Here is a 27,956-nt window from a genome sequence, read left to right as displayed (position 1 = left end):
TGCACACTATCAGAACACTAGTCGGGAGCGGCGAGACCTGACGCTGGATCTTTATTAACTGTTTTAAAATGTAATATGAAAGCTTTAGTTAGCAGTGTTTATTATTCCTTACTACTTTTTCAAAAGTTGCTACCAGCCATACTACTAATCAAAAACATTTTCACTTATAAATGCTATCTAATTATTAGATACTGTTGCTTACTTATCCAGTCCTGTTGTTATTGTAGATAGTTCTTATTCGTAAGATACACAATAAATACATTCATATACTAGTTTCAGTAGTGACTAGCACTATTGTATTATAGTAACAGATTGCACATTTTTGACACTGACTTGTTCAATAAGGATCAGTTATTGAGATTTAAATTATTCTGTTTTGATTAGTAGGCTATGTATTGCAATTGTGGCTACTACTACATCTTTTTATATTTGTATGTGTTTTTAGACATTACCGGTGAATATTATAGACATCCATAGCTATTTATTACTAGTAACAATTCTTATCTTTTTAGTCACAACTGCTTTTCTACTTGTGTTACAACTGAATGGCTATATAAAATTATGTATTAGTCAAAATGGGATACATAGTAATATCCAAAACTGAAGAGCTGATATCTCAATGACAGATCCTGCAGAGAAGTCAATGCTAGAATTTTAGAATGGTATTAGTAATAGGTGCTACAAGATTTATCATAATAGTTATGGGGGAAAACAGTATCTAATAAATACTAGAGCATTTATTAGATACTAGTGTCTAACGGTTAAGTACTATGTACTAGTAAGGAAGAATGGCTACCTAATGAATACTTAAAAAAAAAAAAAAAAAAAATATATATATATATATATATATATATATATATATATATATATATATATATATATATATATATATATATATATATAATTATATTTTTTTTATTTTACTTTATTTATTTATTTATTTTTTTTTTTTTTTTGTCGTTGACTCTGAACAGATAACAGTTCGGACATTTCCCACTTCCGAAACTGTAATTTCCTCCCTCTGTTGTGTATCTGTGCTAAAACAGCTTCTTAAATATAATCAACTGTAAGGCAGGACTTTTTGTGTACCAGGAGCTGATTGGATGGTTGGGGGTTGCTACTGGTCAATCGCATGTGAGTAACAGGTTGTTCCACCCTCATGCAAGTAATCATTTACTTGAAGCTGAAGTTATTTTGATAAGAGATAAATAAATAAAATAATTTATGAATAATAGTGTCATTTTCCATAAAACCTAAGAATAGTTGATTTCAGTGTTATTTTAAATAAACACAGACAATTGTGATTAACAAAAAGAAAGTGTTAATTTTAACTAATGCAATAATTGTCTAAAACTACTGTATAGGTCTACAGTTTATATGCCTATTGTAAATAGGCTTACTGAATGTTTAACATGTATTGTTTCTCCTCCCATTATATCGACTCATTACCTCATCACCACAAAGTATGGAAATGTGTCATGTGGTTGTATTGTCACTTTGTGTTCTCTCTTTGTTTGCACACTTGCAAATATAGGCACATTATGTCAGTCTGTCTTGTCTTAGCTAGTCAGCTAATTAGGTTTCTTAGTTAGTAATTTATGTTGTTAGGCTAATTTTATGTTGTCTTGGTCCTTGAAGAAAAGTTGTTTCGATTCACTGTGTACTAACTGTATATGGTTAAAATGACAAAAGCCTACTTGACTTGACTACTTAAACTAATTTAATCTGACATGTGCATAATAATTTAACCTATGTTATTTGCATTCCTGTAAAATTATAATTCTTTTGGAATTGTAAGTCTCTGTGTTATAAAAGAAAATGTATTAGGGTTTGAATTTGTTCAAATTCAGGTTTGCATGTTTAACAACTGACATCGCAACAATCATTCATTCGTTTATTAATTTTCCTTCAGCTTAGTCTCTTTATTCATCAGCGGTCACTACAGTGGAATGAACCGCCAACTTATCCAGCATGAGTTTTACACAGCGGATGCCCTTCCAGCCGCATCCCAGTACTGAAAAAACCCATACACTCTCACATTTATACTCATACACTATGGCCAATTTAGTTTATTCAGTTTACTTATAGCGCATATGTGCTATAGCGGACTGTGGGGGAAACGGGACCACCCGGAGGAAACCCACACTAACACAGGGAGAACATGCAAACTCCACACAAAAATGCCAACTGACCCAGCCGGGACTTAAACCAGCAACCAGCTATTATTATTCCGTGTAAAAGCACAAGAGATAAAAAAAACACCAGAATATGTTTATAGAAAATATGACCATATTAAATGTATTTGACATTTATAATGCAGAGGTCAGCATTTTTCCATCATCAGACATACTTCTTCCACGTCAATAGATGGCGATGCTGACCGTGTTTGCTGTAACTGTTCTTTTCGGCCAAACCGAAGAAGAGACATGACAGTTGTGATGTTGCTATTTCATAATACAATAATGATTTGTTGTTTATGACAAAAATGTTTGACATTGACTACGAATAACTAAACCGTTTGCTTGAAATACTTCATCGCTTGCCTCTTTTGCACACTGTGTAATGTTTATCTCTGTTATTTAGCACTTAAAGTCTGCGGGTTAAGCAAGTTTACGTCTCTGGTCAAGTTAACATGTCCAAACACAAGTCGAAAAAGCTCATCATTGAAGATGGTACCTCTAACACTGCTTTTATTTTACTCTTGCTATAATGCAACATGATCAAGCACTAGCCGTCTCTCTGTGTTTTCTATAGGCACAACTCTACAGAATTCATTTAGACTATTTCTGCATATGATATTTGTTTTTAACGTACAAATGTATTTTCAGATGAGCCAAAGCAAGATGAGCTGAATCCATTTTCTTTCAAGGAGTTTATCAGAAACAAAAACCAGCAGCCATGTTCCACAGAAGCCACAGAGGTGAGGAACAATTTCATCCCAGAGTTACTGTTAGTTGAGAGATTTTAAGTTGGCTATATATAAATATGTGAGGGAAATGTGTATCTTAGATGTTTAGGTAGTCAATAGCTATTTCTTTTTGACTTCAGTAGTCTTGCCAAAAAAAAAAAAAAAAAAAAAAATACACATTAAAAGTTTGGGGTCAGTTTTATTTTTTTCATGATTTTTAATTTTTTGATGAAAATTATTCTGTTCATCGAGGTGGCATTTATTAAAAGTACAGATAAATTAAATATTTAAATATAAATTTAATATTTATTACAATTTTAAATAACTGCCTTCTTATTGTATGTAGTTTCAAATGAAATTTATTATTCCAGTCATTATTGTTATTATTACTATTAGTTTAATAATAATAACATTAATAATAACAACAAAAAAATAATAAAAATTAATATTAGAGTGCTTTCTGAAGGGTCTTGTGAATAAAGACTGCAGTAATGAAGCTGAAAATTCATCTTCAAAATCACTGTAATAAATAATTAAATGAAACTATAAACTACTTTTGAACAGGTGTTTTATAGTGCATTAACATTTCACAATTTCACACTTTGTACTGTATTTTTAATTAAATAACTGCAGCCTTGGTGAGCAGGATAAGCTTGTTTCAAAACATTTTAAAATCCTACTGACCCCAAACTTTTGACCGGTAGTGTTTATGACGGTTTTTAAAGTATACATTAGGGCTGCTCAATATATCATTTCAGCATTGATATCGCAATAGTCATATCGCAGGATTTTCAATGTAGAATCAGGGTTATACGTAGTTGACCAGTAGCCACACGTGATTTATGTTTACATTTTGCAGTGACTCCGCAATGTCACCAAAAATGTAAGCATTTGCATGGTTTCTTAAGGCCCATGTTTTCGTTTTAAGCTAGTTCAAGCATTACAGCATTATGAATTTTAATGTTTGTAACTTTTAAAAAAGATTAATTTTATTTATGTATATATACTGTGTTGCATTTGGCTGTGTACCAGAATACTGCTAGAATCGGAATTCAGAAGAATTGTTCTTGGTTTATTATAGTTTATGGAAGTGCTCTACAAAATGATCCCAGTTACTCCAAAATAAAGAATTTTTCCCAATAATTCCATTCAAGTCATCTGGTAAAATTATACACAATTTCTCAATGTGTAGATCGCTGAAAAAAATATTGCAATGTCAGTTTTTCCCAGTGTTGTTCAGCTCTAGTATAAATATTCAGTTCTGTACATCAATTAATATAGTTAGAATTTGCATGCATAATGTTGCTGAATAAAGTGAATGTGTTTTTCAGAGTACTTCAGAAAGACCAGACATGTCATTTGTATGCCTTTATTTTCTTTTAAATACACTTCCTGCATAAACTTAACCTACACAAAAGTAATAATTACATTTTAAGTATTATTTTCTCATCCTTGTAATAATTCAAACCCTACACATATTTATTGTTTTCTTAATTTTTTTCAATATTCTAAATTTCTTCTGTGTTGTACAGGATGCAAAATGTTGTACAGGTTTGGGACAGCATAAGGTGGTTGTTGCTAGATCAGATACCGAGAATTGTTTATATTATTTATTAAATTTCTCATTAATTGTATTTTATTAATGGCTACCCTACCCCAACCCTAAACCCAACCAATCACAGTAATGTAAAAACAGATCTGGATCTGGAGTCTTCTCTATTAGTATAGTCAAAGTCATAGCTGATTAACCATGAGAAATATTTATATTATTTATAAAATTTCTCATTAATTGTATTTTATTAATGGCTACCCTACCCCAACCCTAGACCCAACCAATCACAGTAATGTAAAAACAGATCTGGATCTGGAGTCTTCTCTATTAGTATAGTCAAAGTCATAGCTGATTAACCATGAGAAATATTTATATTATTTATAAAATTTCTCATTAATTGTATTTTATTAATGGCTACCCAACCCTAAACCCAACCAATCACAGTGATGTAAAAACAGATTTGGATCTAGAGTCTTCTCTATTAGTATAGCTGATTAACCATGAGAAATATTTATATTATTTATTAAATTTCCCATTAATTGTATTTTATTAATGTCTACCCCTACATCAATCCTAAACCCAACCATCACAATAATGTAAAAACAGATCTTGATCTGGAGTCTTCTGTATTGGTATAGCTGATTAACCACGAGAATTATTTATTAAATTACCCAATAAATTGTATTTTTTTTATGTCTACCCCAACCCTAAATCCAAGCGCCACAGTAATGTAAAATATGAATTATTGTTATACAGTGTCACAAAAATGATGCTATATTGATGTGCGTATCTGTAGCTGTATCCTATCTAGACTTTACCACATAAGGTACAGTAAATACTGACAGTCATTAGGTGGTCTATACCTTCATAAACAATTAAGACATATTTATGTAAATGGGTCAGAGATGTTCCATTTTGGTGTCTGCATCTAACTTTTACAAGTTGACAAATGCAAGGAGGGTGTGGGACAATAAGCATCAAGATTTAAAATTACAATAATTAATTAGTATTTTAGGGCTGCACTGTGATATGTAATGTACATGAATTAATAGGGATTAATGTACAAAAAAATAACTATATATACAGCAAGCCTAAAATTTTTATTACCCCTGGAAAATTCTGACTTTTTACTGAGTTACTTTTTTTAAACCAGCAAGTTTTCTTTCTTTTATTTTTTGACTGGAAATGCATGGAAGTGCATTTTGGATATGTGCATAAAAGATGGTTGATAGAAATGCCAAGATGTGCATAAATTGTGAAAATGTGCATAAAAAAGTATGCGCATAACTGAATAGGATAAACTTTTTATTCGATAAGCAAAGATGTGCATAAACTATGATGAAAACACTTTTACTGAACAAATTTCAGTATGCGCATTAAAAAGGTCATGTGATTTTGTTATAAGAGATCATGTGATGAAAAAAATGTGTGTGAATGGACAAACCAGCAGGCTGAGCACATTGTAAAACATCTGAAATGTTTTTTTGGTCATTCTAAAACGCTTTAATCATTTCAGTATTAGTGTTATTATATTATTAATGACCTCCAGAATTGTCAAGAGCATCTGTGCTCAGCATCTGGCGCCTTCAAATGCCACCACGCGTTCATTGTGTGTATTCTGAGGCACAAGTAATTTATTAAATGAAGAAAAGATTGACGCAGCTTCTACCGCAGCAAATTCCATTTTTACTTTTGATATTTGGCGCCAGTTAATCAGGAAGTGACGATTTTGTTCTCTTTGACTACTTAGATGGAAACACTGCTTTATTCACACGTCTTATATGCGGTATTACAGTTTTGCGCATAAATTTAATTTGCTTCTTTGGATAGAAACATAGGCTTCTCCCAAAACATAATCACTTATTATGTTTTGGAAGAAGCCTATGCTTCCATAAAAAGATTATTAATAAGATGTACAAGAGACATCATTGTAGATTTTTTTTATTTACAATTGAACAAAAACTGTAAGAGCTTGATTGCATATGTGTGTATTAGGGTTTTCACGATACCATAAATTCAGGCCACGATACTATACCAGCTGAAGTATCACGAAACTAAGTAGTATCGCAATACTGTATTAATTCATAACTCAAATCTATAAAATAAAGCAAATTGTCAGAAATACTATATTTTATGTCATAATACTTAAATTTAATTTAATACATTTAATGAAAATGTATTATTTGTACAGACTTTCCCTGCTTTTTTGAATATACTGTGACTCTTTTGTTGTTATTGCAATAATAATAATAATAATAATAATAATAATAAAATAAATAAAATAATTGATCACGCCATACTATCTGTCCTGACTGCAGCAAACTATGACCAATATGCAGACAGTTAAAATGAAAGTAAAATAAAGTGGTCTATTGATTATTTGCTCGCACAAATGAGTGAGCATTTTAGTACCTTTTCCACATGCAACATATTGTAGAACTGTTAATGACGATACTACCGTTTACAAACTACAGGTAAACCGTGCAACCCTAATGTGTATATACATTCACACACACACACATTAAAAACTGTATATCACACACTATATATGCTTATCTTTTTGTGTCTTGAGTTGAAATAATTACACAGAAAAAAGAAAATAATGTTTCATAAATGTTTGATTTCCTCCATAGGTGTACAGTGGTGCATGCTCAGTCGAGCAGGACTATAACACCTCTATAGACTTTGCTACCAAGGGTCCTTTCTTTACTGATCCCTCTGCACTCTGTCAGCCTTCTGAAAGTGAAACCGAGGAGACATGGATAGAAAGTCACCATCTGTCAGCCATTGAAGGTTCTCCTGACTTTGACCTATGTGGGGCGTCAGACATCAGTGCTTACTCTGAGCAGTCATCTCTGTGCAGTGATGAGAGAGAAGCGGCTGAATGGGAACTGGGTCAGTCTGACTTCCTGCCAAAAAAGCACTTATCCAGAATCAGCACAGGAAGCTATGAGGGGGATGAAGAGACTTCAGTGATTGATATTTCCTTGCATCATAAGAGGGGCAATGCTGAAAATGGCACAAAGAATCTCCAGCAGGTATGTTTTTGGGTCAAAGATGAAATATCTCAAATGAAATAATAAAAAATCTTAATTTAATATATGACGATAGAATTATTGGCCCCTCCAGATTTATTTTTCCCCAATTTCTGTTTAACAAAAAGAAGAACACATTTTTAAACATAATAGTTTTAATAACTCATTTCTAATAACTGATTTATTTTATCTTTATATTATTTTACTAGATATTTTTCTTGATACTAGTATTCAGCTTAAAGTGACATTTAAAGGCTTAACTAGGATAATTAGGCAAGTTAGGGTAATTAGGCAAATCATTGTATAATGATGGTTTGATGACAATTTAAAATATATTGTTTAGGGTTGCTTTTAATATTGACCGTAAATGGTTTTAAATAAATTAAAAACTGCTATTATTGACATCATTTGGGAAATATTTGAAGAAAAAAAAATTCACAGAAGGGTGAATAATTTTGACTTCAACTGCATATATAAATTATACTACAAAGACAAATGTGCTTTAATTTTTCAAATAACATTCGTGAAAATAAAAAAATTAGGGCTGGGCCAATAAACAATATTAAATCAAATCACGATAAAATTTCTAATTAGTCAATCCCTTGGCAGCAACTAATAGCATTTAGGCATGTAGACATGGTCAAGAAGATCTGCTGCAGTTCAAACCGGGCATCAGAATGGGGAAGAAAGGTGATTTAAGTGACTTTGAACATGGCATGGTTGTTGGTGTCAGACTGGCTGGTCTGAATATTTCAGAAACTGCTGATCTACTGGGATTTTCACGCACAACCATCTCTAGGGTTTACAGAGAATGGTCCAAAAAAGAGAAAATATCCAGTGAGCGGCAGTTCTGTGGGTGCAAATGCCGTGTTGATGCCAGAGGTCAGAGGAGAATGGCCAGACTGGTTCCAGCTGATAGAAAGGCAACAGTAAATCACATAACCACTTGTTACAACCGAGGTATGCAGAAGAGCATCTCTGAACACACAACACGTCCAACCTTGAGGCGGATGGGCTACAGCAGCAGAAGATCACACCGGGTGCCACTCCTGTCAGCTAAGAACAGGAAACTGAGGCTACAATTCGCACAGGCTCACCAAAATTGGATAATAGAAGATTGGAAAAACGTTAGCTGCTCTGATGAGTCTCGATTTCTGCTGTGACATTCGGATGGTAGGGTCAAAATTTGGCGTCAACAACATGAAAGCATGGATCCATCCTCCCTTGTATCAACAGTTCAGGCTGGTAGTGGTGGTGTAATGGTGTGGGGGATATTTTCTTGGCACACTCTGGTCCCATTAGTACCAATTATGCATCATGTCAACACGATAGCCTACCTGAGTATTGTTGCTGACCATGTCTATCCTTTATGACCACAGTGTACCCATCTTCTAATGTCACAGTCATCAGATCTCAATTTAATAGAGCACCTTTGGGATGTGATGGGAGATTCGCATCATGTATGTGCAGCCGACAAATCTGTTGCAACTGCATGATGCTATTATGTCAGTATGGACCAAAATCTCTGAAGAATATTTCCAGTACCTTGTGGAATCTATGCCATGAAGGATTAAGGCAGTTCTGAAGGCAAAAGGGAGTCCAACTTGGTACTTGTAAGGTGTACCTAATAATGTGGCCGGTGAGTATAAAAGTGTGTTGATGTTGTCCTGCTTTAAGGATAGACTGGGACAGGTACTTTTTTCTCCTTTTTCCCCCCCTAATGTATTTTCTATTTTTCTATGCTTTCTAGTCTGTCTCGCATGACCTGTCTTCCCCTGAAATGGGTGATGTTTGTGCATGGTTGGAGGGGTCCAGTTTCGCTGTATGTTACAGTGTTGTGACAAATAAAGGCTCTTCATCATATTAGAGATGTATAGAATTTTCAGTGGCCAAAAATATGTTATGTCATTTAATGGATTCTCAAATTTTTGTGGCTTCAGTCATTGTTGGGCTACTCTTTTAAATCTGAAGCATTAACAACTTAAATTAATATATATTGGTACCGTTCAATATGGAAAATAATTATCAAGATATGCACATGCTTGCATATCGAGCCTTTCCACATTTCCGGATTTCTCAGTAGCAGAAGTCATCATAGTTGGTAAAATCTGAGCACAGTGAATGGGAGAGGACAACAAATAATATTTTTACAATCCTATTTGCTGAAGAAATAAAAGAAAAACTCCACAATGGTGTTATCAAGACTTTCAGAAAAAGGGAAAATAGGGTGAGACTGCTGACGTCAACCAGAAGAGAGAACAATGTCAAATTTACTCTCAGCCCCATAGACGCTGCATTAGGAACACCTCGCATAAGCTGACATTCGTTTTTTGTAATTTGACACAAAGATGATGTCATACATTCATAAATGCATGTAATATTTATCATATAACGTTATGTTTTAAAAAAAATCGAAATATTAAAAACTTTCAAAGATTTAAAATTCTGATGACCATTAAACGCGTCATAACAGTCTTGTGAAAAGGGTCCTTTGGAAAAATAAATATAAAGCCATCTTAAAGTTGTTGTTTTTACAGCACGAAAACCTCTTTTCATCTTTCACCCATACACAGTACATTAACCAACTGTTTGTTCGCTTTTGTTAAATTGTAATCAGTTCTGCATTTCAAAATAAAAGTCTCTGTCATTTTATTTATTTATTTTTTTGCTGTGTTTGTATTCTGCTTCAGCTCAAAGAAGAAAATTCCCTTCTCAGAAAGCAAGTCAAAGAACTAGTTAGAATGTCGGAAACTGACTCCAGAAGGTAAGCTATAATGTTATATTGCTGGATGTAAATTGATGTCATTAATTATTTTGAGCTAATAAGCAGGGTTCAATGCCAAGAATTTTTTTCCTACTGGCCCAATCAGGCCAGTGGTTCAGATTTTTACTTTTCAGATTTACAAAATTTTCATTGGCCCAACTTAAAAAAACACATATTTTAAATAATGTGTCAAAAATAACGTCTGTAAATCTAGAATTTAAATATTTTAAAAATGTTAATAAATATATAATAAGCAAAATTCAAAGTGTTATGCAAACAAAAAGAGCAGTATGGACAATGTACAGGTATTTTATTGCAGTTCTAAATTATTTAACAAAAGGTGGCTGACTTGCCAAACTGACGGCAAACTGTGCAAAACATAACTTCATTTTTTGTCGTGTTGTACCCACATAAATGTCTGCTTCCAGGATGTTTAGAAACAGATGTTTTCATTTAGCCTCATAATTTGAAGTTGCGGCCATGTTTCTGTGTCTTCCCTCTACTGGTTGTTAACGGTTTGCGGAAATAGCAAAGTGCTTACAACATCCAATCAGATAAGAGAAAATGAAAAGCAGCATGGTGTTTACGTCATCACAGAGAAAGTAGCATTTAAAGGCTTAAAAGCACAAACTGTTTCTCGATTCTAAGACTGTATTTGCACGCAATTGACAAACAGTCGCAGACAAACAAAACAAAACAAGGCAGCACTGGCCCATCCTATCTACTGTCCAGAGCATCTTGAATGCTGGCCCCGGGCTTTCAGGAAGTTCTTATTGTTGAGCCCTGATCAGTATGTTGCCGTTGTGCTTTTTTTCTATATGATTTCTAATGCACAGTCTATCCAATTTTGAATAGGATCAAACAGCTCACAGATGAGATGCACAATAAGAAGTTACAGGAGGAGAAAGAGGCGAATGATTTGGAAACAATGGTGCAGTCGGTAGAACAAAACCTTCAGCTAATGACGGTATCGTGCAAGTCTTTATAATTAATGTTTATTCGATCAGGATACTGTTTTATTTATCACACTTTGCTATAAGGTTTCATTAGTTAATGCATTTGCTAACATGAACTAAGTATGAGCAATGCTCATACATCATGTATTAATCATAGTTCAACATTTACTAATGCGTTATTAATATCCAAATTCATGCTTGTTAACATTAGTTAACACACTGTGAGGTAATGAACTATGAACAACTGCGTTTTATTAAAGGGCACCTAGGTTAGCCCTTTTTTCAGATTGAATATAAGTGTTTTGCGTCTCCAGAATGTGTCTGTAAAGTTTCAGCTCAACACACCCATCAGATTTTTTATTATACCTTTTACAAGATTCTATTTTATACATTTTTGCACTAGGGGGCTGTTTTGTCGTACTGCACCTTTAAGGCTAGTCCTCCCCGCCCACCGTTTCTTCGTGCCTTTCTGCGTGCCTTAATCTCCTCCCTCGGCTGCGTCAGACAACAGACAGACTTAAAGGAAGCAGATCTCACGTAGCGTTTGTGAGAAATACTACAGTAAGAACTTTACCAATGAGTATTTGTTGTGCAGTTGCATCGATGAGTCACACACAATGTCGTTACCAAAGTTCACGTGCGCACACACACACAAAGATACACACACACCGCAGCAGACGCACACAGACAGACAGACAGAGCGCGCGTTTAGCTTTGCACTCTTTTTGCACGCAAATGTGACAGGATACAGGTTAATATCCACTGCTGTATGGATATCTGTTATGTTAATGTACAAAATAAACCTGATTTAACATCCACAAACCGGGATTAAAGCCCCTTCCTTTATAATTGTTCTGACACGCGGCTGTGCTGATGAAGTAAAGCTGAAGTAAATCGCTGTAATTCATTACACATATGCACTGTTTTAAAACATGTTAAACTTGTAAAACTTCCTCTTGGTCACATTTGATGATGATTGATGGTCCTAGCGAACTGAACAGACCTTTTATTCCTGATTGCTTTGTGCACGTCTGGTCTTGTTGATATGATTATACACGTGACTACCGGGATATGTTAATACTCGCAGCTGTCAATCAATTCGGTGGGCGGGGGGACCGCACTCCTACGTAAAGTTGCGGTCGATCTGAAAACCGCTCCAATTGGTCCACCGTTTTTATGTTGTTAAATTGAAAAAAAAAAAGAACTGGGTGAGTTTATTTCACCCCAATATGACGGTCTATACACTATACCTGCACATATGTCTGTCCAAACAGCTTGAAAAGTAGATTTTTCACCATAGGTGCCCTTTAACTAACATTAACTAGCGTGAACAAATACTGTAATAAATGTATTGTTCATTGTTTGTTCACATTAGTAAATGCATTAACTGACATCAACTAATAAAGCCTTATTGTAAGTGTTACCTTATTTTGTTTGATTTAAATGTTTTTTAAATGCATTCAATAAATTAATTCTGCTTTATCCAATACAGAAGCGGGCAGTAAAGGCTGAAAATAATATTTCAAAAATGAAACAAGAGATGCTAAAACTCCAGGTTTGATTCCTTTTCATATGCACAAGCATAAATGAATATACACTCACCTGCCACTTTATAAGGTACATCTTACTAGTACCGGGTTGGACCCCGTTTTGCCTTCAGAACTGTCTTAATCCTTCTTGCCATAGATTTAACAAGGTACTGGAAATATTCCTTAGAGATTTTGGTCCATATTGACCTGATAGCATCACACAGCATCACTGCAGATTTTTCAGCTGCACATCCATGATGTGAATCTCCTGTTGCACCACATCCCAAAGGTGCTCTTTTGGATTATGATCTGGTGACTGTGGAGGCCATTTGAGTACTGTGAACTCATTGTTATGTTCACCAGTCTGAGATGATTCTTTATGACATGCGTTATCCTGCTGGAAGTAGCCATCAGAAGATCCCAAAAGTGTGCCAAGAAAGTATCCCCCACACTATTAAACCTCCACCACAAGCCTGAAACGTTGATACAAGGCCGGATGGATCCATGTTTTCATGTTGTTGATGCCAAATCCTGACCCTACAGTCTGTCTATCGCAGCAGAAATCGAGACTCATCAGACCAGGCAATGTTTGTCCAATCTTCTATTGTCCAATTTTGGTCAGCCTGTGTGAATTGTAGTCTCAGTTTCCTGTTCTTAGCTGACAGGAGTGTCACCCGGTGTAGTCTTCTGCTGCTGTAGCCCATCTGCCTCAAGGTTGGACGTGTTGTGCGTTCAGAGATGCTCTTCTGCATGCCTCGGTTGTAACGAGCGGTTATTTGAGTTACTGTTGCCTTTCTATCATCTGGGACCAGTCTGGCCATTCTCCTCTGACATCAACAAGCCATTTGCCTTGAACTGCCGCTTACTGGATATGTTTTTCTTTTTCTGACCAGTTTCTGTAAACCCTAGAGATTGTTTTGCATGAAAATCCTAGTAGATCAGCAGTTTCTCAAATACTCAGACCAGCCTGTCCGGCACCAACAACCATACCACGTTCAAAATCACCTTTCTTCCCCATTTTGATGCTCGGTTTGAACTGCAGCAGATCGTCTTGACCATGTCTACATGCCTAATTGCATTGAGTGGCTGCCATGTGATTGGCTGACTAGAAATTTGTTTGCATTAACGAGCAGTTGAACAGGTGTACCTTATAAAGTGGCTGGTAAGTGTATACTGCTGTTCACTCTCTTTTGTAATGTAAGTGTTTTGTAACTGTAAATCAAGGTTTCTGGTGTCTTTTGTAAGTTTATATTTTAAAACTATAAATACTATAAAAAGTAGCATTTCTCATCATGTTATTTTCATAAATTATCATAACAAAGCACATCGACTAGTGTTTACTACAATTTAATGTTGTTCTAGCTTCAATATTTATCTAATATCCAAAGTATTGAACATTCTCAAAAAAATCAATACTTCTGTATTACAAAATACATTCTCATACGAGCAACTATAAAATAATTGCTAACCTTGCCACTGCTGTTTATGTTTGTGAATTGTGTGTGCGTTTGCGATCAAAATGATCTTTTAACTTTTGTTAATTTGTAAATATTGTGCAAAACTCTGCCATTGATTTGAACGTTTTTTCCTCTCAGGGCCAGCTTGAAGACTATAAAAGTGAAAACGAAAGGCTTAGACGTGGAGAAACGGCAGCCTTAGCCACAATGAGACACAATGCTCAAGTGGCCTCTGAATACCTCAACAAAGCAGCTCAAGATGCAGAGATCTCTATCAAGTATGGTTAACTATGACATTTCAATCTTTTCACAGTTACATCACAAATGTGAATGAGTCAAATTGATACGTTATTTCACTGAATGTGTTGTGTGTGTTTGCAGGCAGCTGCTGACTGGAAGAGAGACTTTTTGTTTAGTGTCTCAGTTATTGTCATCCATTGACAAGATCACAGAGATTCATGATTGATGTGAAAAGTTTCCATAACATGTAAACATCATGTTATTTACACTATAGAATCACTGTACTGTGGTATTCCACTGTTTGTTTCCACTTTATTGGTATCATGTTTAGGTTTTATGACATTATGACCAAATTAAGCTCTATATTATGAGCTTAATCACACAGATACGTACCGAATAGTGCCTTGAATTCTCAGATTTATGATAAAAAATATTTTCAAAAATGTTTTGCACTTTTGTTTAAACAGCGAGTAAAGTTAATCCATTCTTTAGATTCTATTACACATTATTTGGAACATTTTCTTGAGTATATGAGTATATATATATATTGAGTATATACATGTTTTTTTTATTTCTGCCATTTTATGTAAAATCTTTGTTTATTTTAAAAGATTTAACTAATCAACTTCATTAAGTGCCTTATATTTGTAATGCTCTTCTCTTTATTGACCCAATAAAGATCTTTATTTTAATCATATGGTCCTGTTATTATTTGTGAATCCAACAATTAGTTATAAATTGTATATAAAGCTAACAATTTACATGCTAAACTTCTAAATATCTTCTATTATTATATTAACAAATTTTTTTAGATTAAATTGGTGGCGAATTTGAGTTGGAAAGATGAGTCTCTGTATAAATAAAAATGTACCAAAGTGATTAATTAAATGCAAGTAAAAAAATCTTAATAATATAAAAATCTCTTCTTAAATGTAAATTTGCAAAATATGTTATGTAATGCAATGTTTATTGATGTAGCGCATTTTATCGTGGATGACCATACAACCAAACATTCACTATCATGTAGACCCCCCACATGATAGTGAATGTTTGGTTGTATGGTCATCCACGATAAAATGCGCTACATCAATAGCCACACCACCTCCAGTATATGATTAAACATACAGCAAAATATGATTGAATATTCAGCCTAAGCGATATTTACATGTAAAAATTAAGCAACATGCTTATAACTGAGCTATCTCTGATTGTATTATATTTATTTTAAAAGTCTTGCTGTGAAACAGACTGAAATGGAGTTCCACACCGTTGACTGTTTTCTTTTATTATGTAATTAAACGATTCTTGTTTAAAAAAAAAATACTGAAAATTGTTTGTGATACAAAAGTTGTAGTGAAATTTAACAACATAGCGAATGTTTCTAAGAACTCAAACAAAACGTGATATTTTGACATAAGATGGGACTTTTATTATGAAGTGTCAGTGAACATGACGCACTTATCGCGCGATTCATGGTTGTACACACTTGACGTACAAGAAACGTACAATAGTTTTATCAAGGTATAGAGTTATTGGTTTGTAGAAATATTATTCATATTTGTAATCAACCATTAAAAGTAGCACTTCGATTTAATTTGAATAAGTTCAATTGTAGTTTACAACCCTCCCATGTGCGCTCTGTTTTGATGTGTATATAAGTTAGAGAAAGATTTGAGTGAGAAACGCGTGAAGTGATGCTGCAGGTTTGTGTTACAGAAGAGCTGCAGAGTGATGTTTTAACGAAAGGCTAATGTAAGTACACTGCAATGACAGCCAATTGAACAGTTTCGTGTGTATGTTTAGTTGATGCTGCCGAACACTCAGGAACTGTGTTTTAATGCTTTGGTTCTTTAGGCTTAAAGGCAGATTCTTCAGGTAACCTATGGGACGGATTTTCAGTCTTTCACAGATGCCCAAATGTGACCTGAAAATGTAAAAGGTAAAAGTTTGTTTTGTACATAAAACCAAACTATACTGTGATGAACTATTATAAATGGGTTTTAAATACTTCTTTAGAAAATCTTTAGTTTCTAATGTGTGTAATATATATATATATATATATATATATATATATATATATATATATATATATATATATATATATATATATATATGAGCAATTCCATTCAAATATCAACCTTGTCGTGAAAAAAATTCAGTTTTCACCAAAATACTGAAACCGATTCTACGTTTTGTGTGTGTGTGTGTGTGTGTGTAAGCAGGTATTTTACAGTACTTTAGAAACACTCATAAATGTCTCTGTCAATGATTTTAAACAATTTTATTTGATTTACCAAAGTCACACGAATGGCAATTTCACATCTGTCACATCCATAACGCATCGCTGTCACATCCATAACAAAGCTTTTTTATCATAAATGCAAAAATCATGTTTGTTCTGTAGAGAGCCAACTCTTATCCTTATGATTAGCATTATTTTTGGGGGTTGTGCAGTTTAATTCACAGATTTTTTTTAAAGTAGTTGTATACTGCAAACTTACATACTTTTTTGGTCACATCCATAACGCATGTTTATTTTCCTCATTAAAAGTACAAAACATGTTTAAAGATTGATATATATATTTTTTTATCCCTTAACTCTGTGGTTAGCTGTTCTGGTAAATATAAACAGATGTTTCAATATAATGTTAACATATACTTTGTATGTCAATTTGAGTTTTTACTGCAAATGTTAGACCCATAACGCTGGAATTGCTCATGTATATATATATATATATATATATATATATATATATATATATATATATATATATATATATATATAATTCTAGTATAGTATTTATTTAATTAGATTTTGGATAATTTACTTGTATAGTATTGTGCATTTATTTATTATCATATCTTTTTATAAGGTGTTTTATTGTTTGTCTTTATTTTCACAGTTTTAATTATTTTTCCCTGAACATTTCCAGTAACCCCCTAGCTTTTTTTCCAACCACCCAGTTCAAAAATGCCTCCAGTAAATGTTAACTCAATGTTTTGATATAAATGTAGCATATTTAATATTTAATTCAGCTGTAGTCCATCTTAAGTGATGGTTACAAATAAAAAGCATTGCAATACATTCTGTGATGTGAGGCAGATTAGATTAAAAATGATAGAAATTCAGAAAAACTACACTAAATTTAGCTGTAGAGCAGTTTCTGTATTTCTAAAGACTTTCTTTTTAAATATGAAACTTTTAGACCTGTGAAATATAACATATTTAAAATTATATTAAAGCAAAGTTTCTCAAGTGCTTAACACCTCTGCAGATGAGTGATGATTGCATTTGCAAAGTGTGCATTGGTCAAAATCATTAACCGTTGCTAAGTTTTCAGGTTTCATCTTGTCCAAAAATGGCATCTGACGACTTAATAGCACAGAGGGATAAAATACAGCAGGAGATTTTGGCTCTTGAGAGTACTTTAGGTGCAGACAGCAGCATCGCAGACCAACTGTCATCCGACAACAGCAGTGGTGAGTGATTTCATAACTATGGATCCCAGTGGATTAACACTCATATAAAGGCCACATATTCTGTATTGGTTGTAGGTAAACTGCTTGGATTTAGAGATACTCTGTTGATGGTTTAATTAATAATTTAATTTAAATCATTATAAAATCATGAAATTTCACTTGTCAAAATGTTTTTGGATTGTGCTTTATGTAAATTGAATATAACGTTTCCTTGACAGATTATGAATCTGATGACAGTGAACCAACGGTTGAAAGAGTGGTAAGAATCCAAATACCTGCCTAATTATTATACCGTGAATGTTTACCACATGTAAGAAATTAGACATGCAGTTGAAGTCAGAATTATTAGCCCCCCTCCCCCCCTTTTGATTTTTTTTTTCTTTTTTTTAATATTTCCCAAATAATGTTTTACAGAGCCAGGAAAATTTCACAGCATGTCTGATAATATTTTTTTTAAGTCTTATTTGTTTTATTTCAGCTAGAATAAAAGCTGTTTTTAATTTTTTAAAACCATTTTCGGGTCAAAATGACTAGCCCCTTTAAGCTATAATTTTTCTCGATTGTCTACAGCAGTGTTTCCCAACCCTGTTCCTGGAGGCACACCAACAGTACATATTTTGGATGTCTCCCTTTTCTGACCCATTAACTTCAGGTGTTGGAGTCTCTTCTGATGTTATGATAAGTTGATTCAGGTGTGTTTGATTAGGGAGAGGTTGAAAATGTGTACTGTTGGTGTGCCTTCAGGAACAGGGTTGGAAAATACTGCTCTACAGAACAAACCATCATTACCCTATCCTGCCCGATTAACCTAATTAACCTAGTTAAGCCTTTAAATGTCACTTTAAGCTGTATAGAAGTGTTTTGAAAACTATACAGTCAAATATTATTTACTGTCATATAAATAACTCAGTTATTAGAAATAAATTATAAAAACTATTATGTTTAGAAATATGTAAAAAAAAAAAATCTTCTCTCCGTTAAACAGAAATTGGGGGGGAATAAACAAGGGGGGCTAATAATTTTGACTTCAACGGTATGCAGATAGTCAATATATCGTGATCATGATCCTGCATAATATTGATATCGTGGGCATTTCAAAATACAGTTAACAATTATTTTTTATTTAAAATTTTCAACATTTTATTTTTAAAAATGTATGCTTATTTTATATTTTAAAAAAGACCAGATGCTTGAAGACTTAATTTGGCAATTTGTTTTTCAACAATTATTTTTTCATAGGCAAATCTGGCCTACGACATTGAAGATTCTGTGACTATTCATGGGCCTTTTGTTTGTTAAGTCCGTACAGAAAGGCTCCATTAGTTAATTTAACTAAAGCCAATGTCAATTTAACTAAAGCCAACTACAAAAGCAATTTGTTAAATTAATATTAACAGATGTTCATTTCAAACATTGTTCTGAGCTGTAATAGTGTATTGTACACCAACTTGTGTATTATTCAGTTACAATATGGTGCCAAACAGTCAATAGCTGCAGCCTGACAAGCAGATACATATGAATGTGGATATAAGTATATAGATTTGTATGTTTTTACTGACAAGGTGATTTTAAGCACCCGGATGAGTCTGCGTTATTTAGCAGGATAACAAACCTTGGAATATCGAGGCTGATCAATCAGAATTGAGTATTCCAGAGAGCTGTGTAGTAACTAATGTTAACAAACACAACTTTGGCCTAATTATGCATAAGTAAATTGTTTCACTATGATTAATACATGCTGCAAAAGTTCTTATTAGTAAATAATGTACAGTTTATTGTACATAATTTCTTTCAGTATTTCATTACTTGCCATTTTTTTAGGAGCGTGATGACTTGGAGACAGAGCGTCAGCGGATTCAGAGAGAGATTGAGGAGTTAGAAAATGCACTTGGTGCTGATGCTAATCTGGAAAATGTCTTGCAAGGTACTGTAATTATTATATTATTTTTATTAACAGGGTTTTTCAATAATTAAGATAAAATAATACATAATAATACATGTTCTCAGTGGCCACTTTAGTGGGTTGTTGTTTTTAAAGGTGTAGTTCATCTCAAGATGAAAATTCATTCATTACATTAAAAGTGTATTCACTTAAAACATCAGAAAATGTTGAAGACGTCAGAAAATTAATCAGTCAGTTCAATATAAATGTCTTTTGAAGATACCCAATTTCGTAATCTAATGAACAGATCATTTGCTGCTTCAATTAAATAAAATAAAAAATTAAAAATTAAATAAAAATTATTTTATTTAATTGCCATGCCTTCTGTGTTGTGGCCCCAAGGCTCTGAAACTCTCTCCCTATAGCACTGAGAACTCTGGGATCAGTTGAACTTTTTAAAAAGCATTTAGAGACACCTCTTTTTGGTCAAGCTATTAGTGTTTTTGTACCTGGATTTTTAACTTGTTTTAACATGTTTTCTTTTATTGATATGTTCTTTTACCTGTTTTTTGTTTTTCTCTCATTGTAAAGCACTTTTGTGACTTAATGTTTGTGAAAGGTGCTATATAAATAAACCTTTACTTAGCTTCACAAAAGATGCACATCATTACATTTCAGTCAAAATCAGCAAAGTAAAGGATTTGTGTATAGTGTGGGCAGTGTATGAACATAGAAACAAAAAGTGCTTATGTGAGCAGAAACTGAGCCACACTTGAGGCCTATTGTACAAAATGAGTTGAACAAACCTGTTTAGGATCAGGTTATGTGGTTTCAATCTTATAAGTTGATCGTGGCCTTTCAGAAGATTTTGGTTAATCCTCTTAATTCATATGGGGTTTTTTCTCCTTATGAGTATTTTGGTGACGATATGATGAATTACCTGAGAAATCAGTTATATTTTAGAGTCTGCTGTTATAACTGCATCTGTTTAAATAACATGTTTGTTGGTTAATTACTCTTTTATTGTTCTTTTTCTGTTAACAGACAGCGATCATGACACTGACTCTGTGAGTTCCTTCATTATTGCTTGATGCATTATTGTGCTTTTTTTAGTATACATTGTACATACTACTATATATGCATTATATTTTGCTGTTTAATTTTAAAGTTAATGTTTAAAAACTGTTCTACCTTCATTAGAGTAATGAAGACAGTGGTGATGATTTAGAGCTTCCACAAAATGTGGAGACTTGTCTGCAAATGAATTTGGTCTATCAGGAGGTGCTAAAAGAGAAACTAGCTGAGCTAGAACAACTGCTCATTGAAAATCAACAGCAGCAGGTATGCAATAAACATCCTCATACCATTTAACTATATTATTACACTATAATATCTGAAATCTCACTGCATTTCTACAGAAAGAGATTGAGGTTCAGCTCTCTGGCCCAGGCAATTCTATCTCCTCTGTACCAGGAGTTCCTCCTCAGAAACAATATCTAGGATACTTCTTGAAGCCTTACTTCAAAGACAAACTCACCGGTCTGGTATGTTTATGTGTCTGACCCCAAGAATATGGAGGTTATTGTGATGTCATTAAAGTAATGCATTTCCTTTTTTTCCTATCACTCTTTTGATTTGTTTGTAGGGTCCTCCAGCTAATGAAGAAACTAAAGAGAGGATGAAGCATGGTAGTATACCTGTTGATAATCTGAAAATTAAAAGATGTACGTATTAATACAGCATTCTTGTTTTTTTTTTATTGTTTTTTTGATAGCTGAAACTTAAGGATTATTTATTAATTGAAAATGTGGTGTCTTTCAGGGGAGGGTTGGCAGAAGACTTTGCTGACCAATGCAGTCGCTAGAGACACTATGAAACGAATGCTGCAACCTAAACTATCCAAGTAAGTTTTGGAAAAGCAGGGCATCGGAACATTAATATCTAATTAATTTCCTGGGGTGTGTTTTCTCAAACAATGCTTAACTGCCATATAATGATACATTCTTGTAGAAACTCAATTTTCTGAATGGCACAATTATTGTTCGAACCGCGTTGTTTAGAGGTAGGTTTTTTATTCCTCACTTAAAAAATATAATGTGATTTGGCAGATCTTGGATATTTTAATCAAGAAAATTTTTCTCTGGCTAATTTCATTCTTCAAACAATTTTGTGTACCAGGTTAAAATATCTGGATGAATTGATCTGAGATCTATCAGATCTATCGATCCACAAAATCAGCAGTGCAGCTATTGGCTGGCAGCAGGACAGATTAATATTCAATTATCAGCCATGAACAAAATAACAAAATTTTAAGTAAATGAAACAGTTTGTTAAATCATGCGCAATCGTTTTCCACATTTGTAGCAGGCTATTTGCAGAGGCTTTACTCTGTCAGTATCTCAGTATTTAGCAATTTATGCATTCTATGACAGGATAAGCTATACACACACGGCTGTTTGACACTATTCTCTGCACCTACTGAGTGAGTAAAGGACCACAGACATACACACTCACTGAACTCCTGGAGACTCGAGACACCCGCCTTTATCATCACTGTCGGGGAAAAGCAGATTTTTTTTTAATTTGCGTGCGGTATCAGGGTACATTAAAACAACCCTCTTCTATCGGTCCTTACTTTATTTTCGCGTAATGTTCACATATTACTTCAGTGAGTCATGGGAGCATGAATGAAATCTTGCTGAATAAAAGTGAAACTGATTTGTTAAATTAAAAATGAAATACCAAAGATGATTACATGATTTTTATTTTAAGTTCAATTTGTGGAAAGGAGTTTGATTTCTCATGTGAAACTGTACAGGGGAGAATCCAGTCAGTGGAGTTTATAGATAAATATAGTGTTTGCATTTTCTTTATGGCATAGAATTCATTAAAATAGGAATAAAACACCATCCACATTTAAAAAAAAAAAGGTTTTCAATTGAATACAAATTTTCCATTCATGTATTTGTTGTTAAACTAAATATTTTACTAATATTTAAAATTACAAAAAACGATTTTCCATTCACATAGGCTATTAGCAAAATATTTAGCAGTTTTGCATGCCCTTTACTCCATATAATTCATTAAAATATAAGTAAAATAACATTCAATACAAGTTGACTTTAAAAAAAGCACCTAAATAGTTTTGCAATACATATTTCTGAATAAAAAATGATTTCTTAAAAATAGTGTAAAAAAATCTCGTCTCATCTCGTTCCCGTGAACCTAATCTCGTGTCTTATCTCATCTCGTGAAGTGTCTTGTCACACCCCTAAAATATATATATATATATATATATATATATATATATATTTTGCGAAACACACCCCTGTTTGTTCAGTTTTAGTTTTATTATTTTGACATGTAGAAATGCAAGATTTTTTTTGTGCATTTAAATATGTGAATGTGTGAGAAGCTTGACATGATCTGTGTTTTCTTAGGATGGAATATCTCAGCACCAAACTGTATAGAGTGGAGAGCGAGGAAAAAGAACAATTGAAAAGGCAAATAGAATTAATTGAGAAACAAATAGCTGAAATAAGGTAAAGTCATTTTAAGCACTTTCATCAGAGATTATATAAGATCATAACTTTATTACTATTCAGAAGTTTGAGATCAGTAATATTTTTACATGGTGAAAAAATGCATTTGTAATGTTAAAATGATTTATATATCAGTCAGATGTTGTTCTTTTTAATGTTTCAGCATTGATGATAATACGCCATGTTTCTTGAGCACCAAATCACCTGATTAGAGTGATTTTAAAAAGGTCATGTGACACTGAAAGCTGGATAAATGACTACTTACAATGCAGTTTTAAATCACAGACCTATATATGAAATAATAAAATACCTAGCAGCCATGTTCAATTGTATTATTGTCTCACAGTATTGCTGTGTTTTGGCATTTATTAATTAAATGAACACAGCATTGGTAAGCTTTAGAGCAGAGATGCCCAAACTTAGGCCCGTGGTAACTAGTTGGCCCATGGTAACCTTTGATTTGGCCAACCAACCAATCAGAGAAGAGATGATTATGGGGAAGGTGGGGGTGAAACCCCCATGATTATGGGGGGTGAGAGATTGTCATTTTATATTTTAAATTGCTGAGCTACAAAAAAGCAAAACTGAAATTAAATGTTTCAAGTAAATGTGAATTAATGTGAATTAATCTGATTTTTAAAGGGTCGTGAAACCCTAAAACACATTTTTTAGATGATGACCTATATATATATATATATATATATATATATATATATATATATATATATATATATATATATATATATATATATATATATATATATATATATATATATATATATATATACACAGTTAGGTCCGTAAATATTTGGACATCGACACAATTCTAACACTTTTGACTCTATACACCAACACAATGGATTTGAAATGAAACAAACAAGATGTGCTTTAACTGCAGACTGTCAGCTTTAATTTGAGTTACAACAGTTTGCATGTGTGCCTCCCACTTGTTAAGGATCCAAAAGTAATTGGACAGCATAATAATCATAAATCAAACTTTCACTTTTTAACACTTGGTTGCAAATCCGTTGCAGTCAATTACAGCCTGAAGTCTGGAACGCATAGACATCACCAGATGTTGGGTTTCAGTCCTGGTGGTGCTCTGCCAGTCCTCTACAACAACTGTCTTCAGTTCCTGCTTGTTTTTTGAGGCTTTTTCCCTTCGGGTTTGTGTTCAGCAAGTGAAATGCATGCTCAATTGGATTCTGGTCAGGTGATTGACTTGGCCAATGCAAAACATTCCACTTCTTTCCCTTCAAAAACTCTTTGGTTGCTTTTGCTGTATGCTTTGGGTCATTCTCCATCTGCACTGTGAAGTACCGTCCAATGAGTTCTGAAGCATTTGGCTTAATATGAGCTGAAAATATTGCCTGAAACACTCCAGAATTCATCCTGCTGCTTTTGTCAGCAGTCACATCATCAATAAATATAAGAAAAGCAGTTCCATTGACAGCCATACATGCCCACGCAATTGTCACTACTACCACCATGCTTTACTGCTTAGGATCATGAACAATTCCTTCCCTTCTCCATACTCTTCTATTCCCATCACTATGGTACAAGTTGATCTTGGTTTCATCTGTCCTTAGGATGTTGTTCAAGCACTACAAAGACTTTTTTAGAACTCTAATCTGGCCTTCCTGTTTTTGAGGCTCACCAATGGTTTACATCTTGTAGTGAACCCTCTGTATTCACTCTGGTGTAGTCTTTTCTTGATTGTTGACTTTGCCACGCCTAATGTTTTTGCCATCTCTCTGATGGGTTTGTTTTTTCAGCCTAACGATGGCTTGCTTCACTGATAGTGACAGCTCTTTGGATCTCATCTTGAGAGTTGACAGTAACAGATTACAAATGCAAATAGCACATCTGAAATGAGCACTTGACCGTTTATCTGCTCATTGTAATTGTGATAATGAGGAAATAACACACACCTGGCCATGGAACAGCTTAGAAGCCATTTGTCCAATAACTTTTGGACCCATAATAAGTGGGAGGCACATATGCAAACTGTTGTAATTCCTACAGTATTTACCTGCTTTGTATGTAAATACCCTCAAAGCTGACAGTGTGCTGTTCGTTTTATTTCAAATTCATTGTGTTGGTGTATAGAGCCAAAAATGTAAGAATTGTGTCGATGTCCAAATATTTATGAACCTGTGTGTGTGCGTGCGTGCGTGCGTGCGTGCGTGTGTGTGTGTATATTATAAAATATAAAAAAAAAAAAATAAAATATATATATATATATATATATATATATATATATATATATATATATATATATATATATATATATATATATATATATATGTATATATGTATATATATATATATATATATGTATATATGTATGTATGTGTGTGTATATATTATTTGGATTTTGGACTTTCAAACAAAAAAAGTTGGGGCACCCCTGCTTTAGAGACTTCTTTCAAACACAAATGAAAAAAAAAAAACCTTGTGACTTCAGACTTTGAAACATTAGTGCACTAAGTGTCCAATAAAATCAAACTTAATATCATCTTAGAACCCTGAAAGACGATCAACTGTTGGGTGATCTGCAAGACGATCACGACTGGGATAAAATATCAAATATCGATGTAAGTTATGTAGCAGTTTTATTGAGACATAGCAAATTAAGCCCTTTACTTTCTGCTAACGTCAGTTTCTCATTTCAGAATCATGAAAAGTCTTGTTTGTGTTTGATAGTTTGAAGGTTTGCGCCAGGCTGATGATTTGAAGAGGTTCTGGCAGAACTTTTTGCACCCGTCTATTAACAAATCGGTGTGGAAGCAAGACGAGATTAATAAACTGAAAGCAGTCGCAGAAGAGTTCAAGATGTGCCATTGGGACAAAATCGCAGAGGCTCTTGGGGTATGGATGGAGACATCAATGCACTTTGTAAAAAACAATGCTAATATTGTAATTTTTATGCTTAACCCAATTACATGTTCTCTTTCTTTGCCTTCCAGACCAACAGAACGGCTTTCATGTGCTTCCAGACCTACCAGCGCTACATTTCAAAGACATTCAGAAGGATTCAGTGGACAGAAGAGGAAGACGATCTCCTCAGAGAACTTGTTGAAAAAATGAGGATCGGGAACTTCATTCCTTACATACAGAGTGAGTCAACTGGATCTTGTACTGACTGTGGCACATTTTGTTTCTGAAGGGTGTGTTCATAGTTCATTTCTTGGTTTATTTTTGACCCTGGATCACAAAGCTAGTCATACGTGTAAATTTTAAGATATATCTAGCCAGTATACCACTTTTTTTTGAAAATCTGCAATCAGTGGTGTAACAAATCTTACGGTTCAGATCACATTATGGTTTTTTAGTCACGAATCGGACAATTTTTCAGATCAGCCAAACAAGGGTGGAGACAAATGTAATTTGCTTTCCATTTATGACTAAAAGAGCTCTGCAAGAAACTTTTAGTTTGACCAAACATAACATAGAAGCTGTAATTTTATTAAAAATGAAATGAAGAAATAAATAACTGAATAAATTTAAATGGTAAATTATTTAGTACTGTGAAAAATTCACTATTGCTACTACTGTTGCTGATAACACTAAATGTAGAATCTAACATTATAATTTGTACAACCCATATTTATTTTTAGTCTCATTTTCAATAAATGATTCAGTTATTCACTCATAAAACTTCATGATTCATTGCTAGATGGATAGTTTTTGAAGAATTATTTAGTGGCATGTTTTTGAAGGCTGGTTGTTGCCACCTTTTTGTTAAGTAATGTAATTGCTGCCTACTATTACTTTCTTACTATTACTATTACTTTCATTTTTGAGTGTCAAGTTAAATGCATATGACGGTGATTTTAATCTTTACTATAAACATCAGTGGTTTTATCTAAACTATAAACTGTTATCCCAGTAGTTCTGTGTTATTTGACTGTTTGTAACTTCATACCTAACTCAAAAGACTAAAGACTGAATCTCTTTTGATTTTTGTGTTTTCAAACACAGATTTGAATGCAGCGATTCAGAGGATTAATAAACATTTGCAAATCACCATAATTTATCATTTATGTTGCGTGGGTGTGGAGATCCCAATCTTTTAAAGATTAATCGTGCAGCTTACACTGAATTCATGAATGCATTCTCAACTAAACTAGTGACAGAAAACACCTTTAATACCTCAAGAAATGCACCACATCCCCAATAACCTACCATGACTTCTTTCGTCATTATTATATTTTACAGGAAAGCATACATGTGATTTTAATGACGCGAGAGGCGATCTCTCTGTGATCATTACAAATTTAGGATTAATCTACAAGTAAAAAATGTATTAATCCACGGGTCACGTGCGTTTTTGATGGGTTCATCCATGATTAGTTAAACCCCTGTCTGCAATCAGAAAGGTTCAAACAAATAAAAATATTTTTAATAAATTCCATTAATAGTAATGCATATTACTAATAAAAAATTGTTTACAAATTTAAAGCCTGTTTATTGGTCTATAACATACCTGTGCAACTTAAGTCTAGGCCAAAACGTAAAAAAAAAATAATATTTTTTTGACGAATTTTATGAGACAATTTTTTTCTCTTTTTTTAATGGTAATAAGTAATGTTATGTTAAACACAGCTT

The 27,956-nt window shown here is 33.4% G+C and overlaps 2 protein-coding genes across 3 annotated transcripts in view; both read left to right on the top strand.

Moving 5' to 3' along the window:
* The first annotated feature begins 1,007 nt into the window (after window positions 1–1,007).
* entr1 (endosome associated trafficking regulator 1) lies at window positions 1,008–15,101 on the top strand. Of its 2 annotated transcripts, none has more exons than XM_056458496.1 (8): window positions 1,008–1,134; window positions 2,829–2,920; window positions 7,094–7,498; window positions 10,186–10,259; window positions 11,115–11,226; window positions 12,708–12,770; window positions 14,340–14,479; window positions 14,583–15,101. In XM_056458496.1, exons 1-8 carry the CDS (start codon window positions 1,104–1,106, stop codon window positions 14,665–14,667), a joined length of 1,002 nt encoding a protein of 333 aa, XP_056314471.1. In that variant the 5' UTR covers window positions 1,008–1,103; the 3' UTR covers window positions 14,668–15,101. The 2 variants fall into 2 exon arrangements, with proteins under 2 accessions (XP_056314471.1, XP_056314470.1); XM_056458495.1 differs by lacking the exon at window positions 1,008–1,134 and adding an exon at window positions 2,435–2,672.
* Window positions 15,102–15,887: 786 nt separating this feature from the next.
* Window positions 15,888–27,956, top strand: part of snapc4 (small nuclear RNA activating complex, polypeptide 4) — a 33,283-nt gene continuing 21,214 nt past the window's right edge. The window contains exons 1-13 of the mRNA XM_056458490.1: window positions 15,888–15,962; window positions 17,783–17,921; window positions 18,140–18,180; window positions 19,743–19,845; window positions 20,848–20,870; window positions 21,004–21,144; window positions 21,222–21,347; window positions 21,449–21,527; window positions 21,625–21,706; window positions 23,244–23,345; window positions 25,870–25,942; window positions 26,052–26,216; window positions 26,315–26,465. Of these exons, the coding sequence (XP_056314465.1) occupies window positions 15,891–15,962; window positions 17,783–17,921; window positions 18,140–18,180; window positions 19,743–19,845; window positions 20,848–20,870; window positions 21,004–21,144; window positions 21,222–21,347; window positions 21,449–21,527; window positions 21,625–21,706; window positions 23,244–23,345; window positions 25,870–25,942; window positions 26,052–26,216; window positions 26,315–26,465 (1,297 nt within the window). The 5' untranslated portion in view covers window positions 15,888–15,890. The remainder of the gene's footprint in view (window positions 15,963–17,782; window positions 17,922–18,139; window positions 18,181–19,742; window positions 19,846–20,847; window positions 20,871–21,003; window positions 21,145–21,221; window positions 21,348–21,448; window positions 21,528–21,624; window positions 21,707–23,243; window positions 23,346–25,869; window positions 25,943–26,051; window positions 26,217–26,314; window positions 26,466–27,956) is intronic.

Source organism: Danio aesculapii, chromosome 5, assembly GCF_903798145.1.
Source record: "Danio aesculapii chromosome 5, fDanAes4.1, whole genome shotgun sequence".
NCBI lineage: Eukaryota > Metazoa > Chordata > Actinopteri > Cypriniformes > Danionidae > Danio > Danio aesculapii.
Note: the sequence above shows the minus strand (reverse complement) of the source record. Positions and strands in the feature narration are given on the sequence as shown.

Coding starts and splice junctions, on each gene's coding strand:
- entr1 (XM_056458495.1), top strand. CDS start 2,633: ATGTCCAAACACAAGTCGAAAAAGCTCATCATTGAAGATG. Junction 11,227..12,707: donor AAAACCTTCAGCTAATGACG/GTATCGTGCAAG, acceptor TATCCAATACAG/AAGCGGGCAGTAAAGGCTGA. Junction 12,771..14,339: donor AAGAGATGCTAAAACTCCAG/GTTTGATTCCTT, acceptor TTTTCCTCTCAG/GGCCAGCTTGAAGACTATAA.